General features: G+C 52.2%; 1 protein-coding gene and 1 long non-coding RNA gene across 2 annotated transcripts in view; both read right to left on the minus strand.

Annotated features, from left to right (window-relative positions):
* Positions 1 to 2,563: 2,563 nt before the first annotated feature.
* Positions 2,564 to 3,296, minus strand: LOC117803033. Its single transcript, XR_004626601.1, has 2 exons — positions 3,206 to 3,296; positions 2,564 to 3,106 (listed from the first exon to the last, which is right to left on the minus strand). It is a non-coding gene; the product is annotated as an uncharacterized LOC117803033 (long non-coding RNA).
* Positions 3,297 to 3,431: 135 nt separating this feature from the next.
* KYAT1 (kynurenine aminotransferase 1) overlaps positions 3,432 to 3,525 on the minus strand; it is a 32,869-nt gene continuing 32,775 nt past the window's right edge. The window contains exon 11 of the mRNA XM_034663737.1: positions 3,432 to 3,472. Coding sequence (XP_034519628.1) covers positions 3,432 to 3,472 — 41 coding nt within the window. The remainder of the gene's footprint in view (positions 3,473 to 3,525) is intronic.

A 3,525-nucleotide genomic window follows, 5' to 3' on the forward strand; every position in this document is an offset into this window, starting at 1 on the left:
CTCCCTCTCCCACTGCCCCTCCCCCTGGCTCATGCTCCCACGCACCTGCTCTCTCCTTCTCAAATAAATAAGATCTTAAAAATATATATATATAAATAATAAATTTGAGTCAATATTTATTCAATCAAGCAGTAGTTATTGAGCAGGGCCTATTTTGAGGCAGGGATTCCCTATTCCTGCAACAGGAACAGGGACACAATGGTAAGCAAAAGCAGATGCTGGTCTGGAGCTTACAACCAAACAGAGGAGACACTGATTTCTTCTTTAATTTTTTAATTAAAAAAATTCTTTTTTAAATTTTGTAAGTAAGCTCTAGGCCCAACGTGGGGCTTGAACTCAAAGCTACGTGTTGTACCGACAAAGCCAGCCAGATGCCTTCGGAGAGATTAATTTCTAACTCAGTGTGTGTGTTAACATTCCAGGGGTGTGTTGATTTCCCCAGCCTCTCCCTCTGTGATCTGAATGAGAAGGCAAATCATTTATGCATCTCAGGCTGGCTGAGGTGACTCAGTCTAAGATCTGGAACTTCAGTGACGGTACAGATTGGAGTTATGGGCAGATTACAGATTGGGTCATGAGACACGGAACCTTTGGTTGGGGTGGTTCTATCCACGAAATCTATGGGTTTACCCCACCAGGGACTTCCTTGCCATCAGGCTATGTGCAGTATGGCGAAGGGGCTCCAAGTCTGAGCCTCTGAGGTGGTATTCTGTTTCACAATCTTGACTTTGGAACTGTGGGTGTCAGTACCGAGTCCTGGTTTGGAAGGGGGGGGGGAAGTGTACTATGCCATAGTGCCTTCCAACAGCAAATCTCTCATACCAGGTGGGTATCCTACACTTCAATTCTGACCATAAGTACTGAGAGTTGCCGAAGATCCTATAGGTTAAGGGCTCAATCCCACCAGACCGCCCCCCCCCATTTCAAATGCCAGCAGCAAGCGGGGTCTCTAGGCTACCCACACTTCTGCCTAGATGGCTACAAATTGGGGCATTTCCAGCGTTCCCCTGGAGTTCAATAATCCCATGAATTGATTCACGGGGCTCAGGAAGGGGCTGTACTTACATTTTCATTATAAAGGATACAACACAGGAACAGCCAAAAGGAAGAGGTTCGCAGAATAAGGTTTTGGGGGAGGAAGGTGCAGAGCTTCCGTGCCCTCTCCCGATGCACCAGCCTCCCGACACGTCGATGTGTTCGCCAGCCCAGAGGCTCCTCGAGCCTCCCTGATTCAGGGTTTTTTTAGGTGGGGTTTTATTCCATATGTATGATTGCTTAAATCATTGGCCAAGGGAAGTGACTGAACTCAATGTTTGGTCCCTCTTCCCTCCATCAGGCCTGGGGTTGGGACTGAAAGCTCTGACCCTCTAATGACATAGTCAAAGGGGATTATTGTGATTACAAAAGACAGTCCTAGGAGCGCCTAGGTGGCTTAGTCGATTAAGTGTGTGCCTTTGGCTTGGGTCATGATCCCAGGGTCCTGGGATCGAGTCCTGCATTGGCTCCCTACTCTGGGGAGCCTGTTTCTCCCTCTCCCCACCCCCTGTTCATCTCTCTCTCAAATAAATAAATAAAATCTTTAAAAAGGAAAAAACAAACGACAGTCCTATCTCTTAGGGAATTATAAGGGTTTTAGGAGCTCTGTGCCAGGAACCAGGGACAAAGACTAAATACATTTTATTATATCATATGTTCCCATCAGCTCCCCCAATTAAATGTATCATATAAGCAAGCACAGGGGCCTGCAATGTAAGGCGACCTCAAGTCCCCAGCACCACCTTCCAAATGAATTCTGTGGTTTTCCAGGGAGACACCCACCCCTGGGAACAAAGCTGCTTCTCCCTTTGCCAGCCTGATGGTTTTGGGCAAGTCACATCACCTCCAAAGTGGCGTCCTCACTTGTAAAATGCAGATAGTAACTCCCGTCTCAGAGGCTTGTTTTTTTTTTTTAAGATTTTATTTATTTATTGGACAGAGAGAGACACAGCAAGAGAGGGAACACCAGCAGGGGGAGTGGAGAGGGAGATGCAGGCTTCCCGCTGAGCAGGGAGCCTGATGCGGGCTCGATCCCAGGACCCTGGAATCATGACCTGAGCCGAAGGCAGATGCTTAATGACTGAGCCACCCAGGCGCCCCTCAGAGGCTTGTTTCATAAGATGGTGGGCATCTAGGCCCGATACGGGGGTGCACATTTAAATGAGCTCCTTTCTTCCCCTTCTGCCTAAACTCCGTGGCCTCCCCCCCCCCGGGCTGCACTCTTACCCCTGTGAGATAGGAGACTTTTCGTGTTTCCCTGTGAGACACTCCACGGAGGCCGCACACGCACACGTGCCACAGGCACAGCCCCCTCATCTGAGCCCTGGGTTCTAGGCCTGGTTTTACCACTAACCGTGACTTCGAACAAGTCCCCAGTCCCAGCCCTGCTTTGGGCCTCAGTTTTACTCCACAAAACACATTTGTACAAAGAAGGGCTGGAATCTAAGTTTCACTGAGGTGCCTTCCACTCCGTCCCAGTCCCCATCAGCGATCAGCAGCACCGTGCAAAGCAGAGAGAAGCAGCCAATAAGGATCTAAATAACTTAAGACTTTATTATGGGTGCCAAGTACTGGCTTGAGGACTCAAGCCGAAAGACCACTTCCCAAGGTTATCTAAGCAGATAAGGAAAGGGAGGGATCCCGCAGCCTGGGCTGGGGCCAGGGCAGGGCTGGGACTCAAGGCCAGTACACTGCTGGACTCTGTCCCTTGAGTCAAGAGATAAATCTGGGGAGAATACGGAGGGGACCCAAGACTCTATGACCCAACCTAGCAAGGAGCACGGAGAGGCCCGAGTCAGGCCCACCGCACCACCGCGACACGAATACAGGTGCTGTGGGAAACGCTCCTGAATCCACCAAGACCACGAAGGAGGGCTCTTCCCCGGGGACATCCTGTGTCACAGAGAAGGGGGCCCCCAGCTCCATGTACTGCCAACCTGGGAAGGGCTGACACCGGGACAAAGAGAACGCAGGAGCCGGGTGGGTCCAGGCCGAGCGGGTGACGTCAGGGCCTGAGCTCATCCTTCCATCTCTGCAGCTTCTCGTCCATGGCCTGGAGCGTGGACTCATCCTGCAGCAACGCCGATCGGTCCTACCCCTCTCCCCGCAGCACCAGGGGGCCGTGGGGAGCTTGAGGAGGCCCTCTCTCCCCTCCAGCCCCGTCCTTTACCTTCACAAAACAGAAGCGGACGTAGTGGTCAAAGTGCTTCCGATGTGGCATGCTGTAGAAGATGGAGACCGGGATGGCCGCCAGGCCCTGGGGAGGAGGAAGCCCACATCTCAACACTGCCCCACAGCATGGCAGGCCTTGGCGCTGGGGGACAGAGAGCTTCCCACGATGGGCTGGGGCAGGGAAGGTTAGCTTTGGTGCAGCACCTCCCGGTGCTGGGTCAAGGTCAGAGGAAAAGAACGGCAGAGCATGGTTCCCAGTCCCTCCCTGTGTACAGAGGGGAGGTGGGAGGAGGGAGGTGGGGAGGTGGGGAAGTGGAG

This window comes from Ailuropoda melanoleuca, chromosome 7, assembly GCF_002007445.2.
Source record: "Ailuropoda melanoleuca isolate Jingjing chromosome 7, ASM200744v2, whole genome shotgun sequence".
In the NCBI taxonomy this organism is placed as follows: domain Eukaryota; kingdom Metazoa; phylum Chordata; class Mammalia; order Carnivora; family Ursidae; genus Ailuropoda; species Ailuropoda melanoleuca.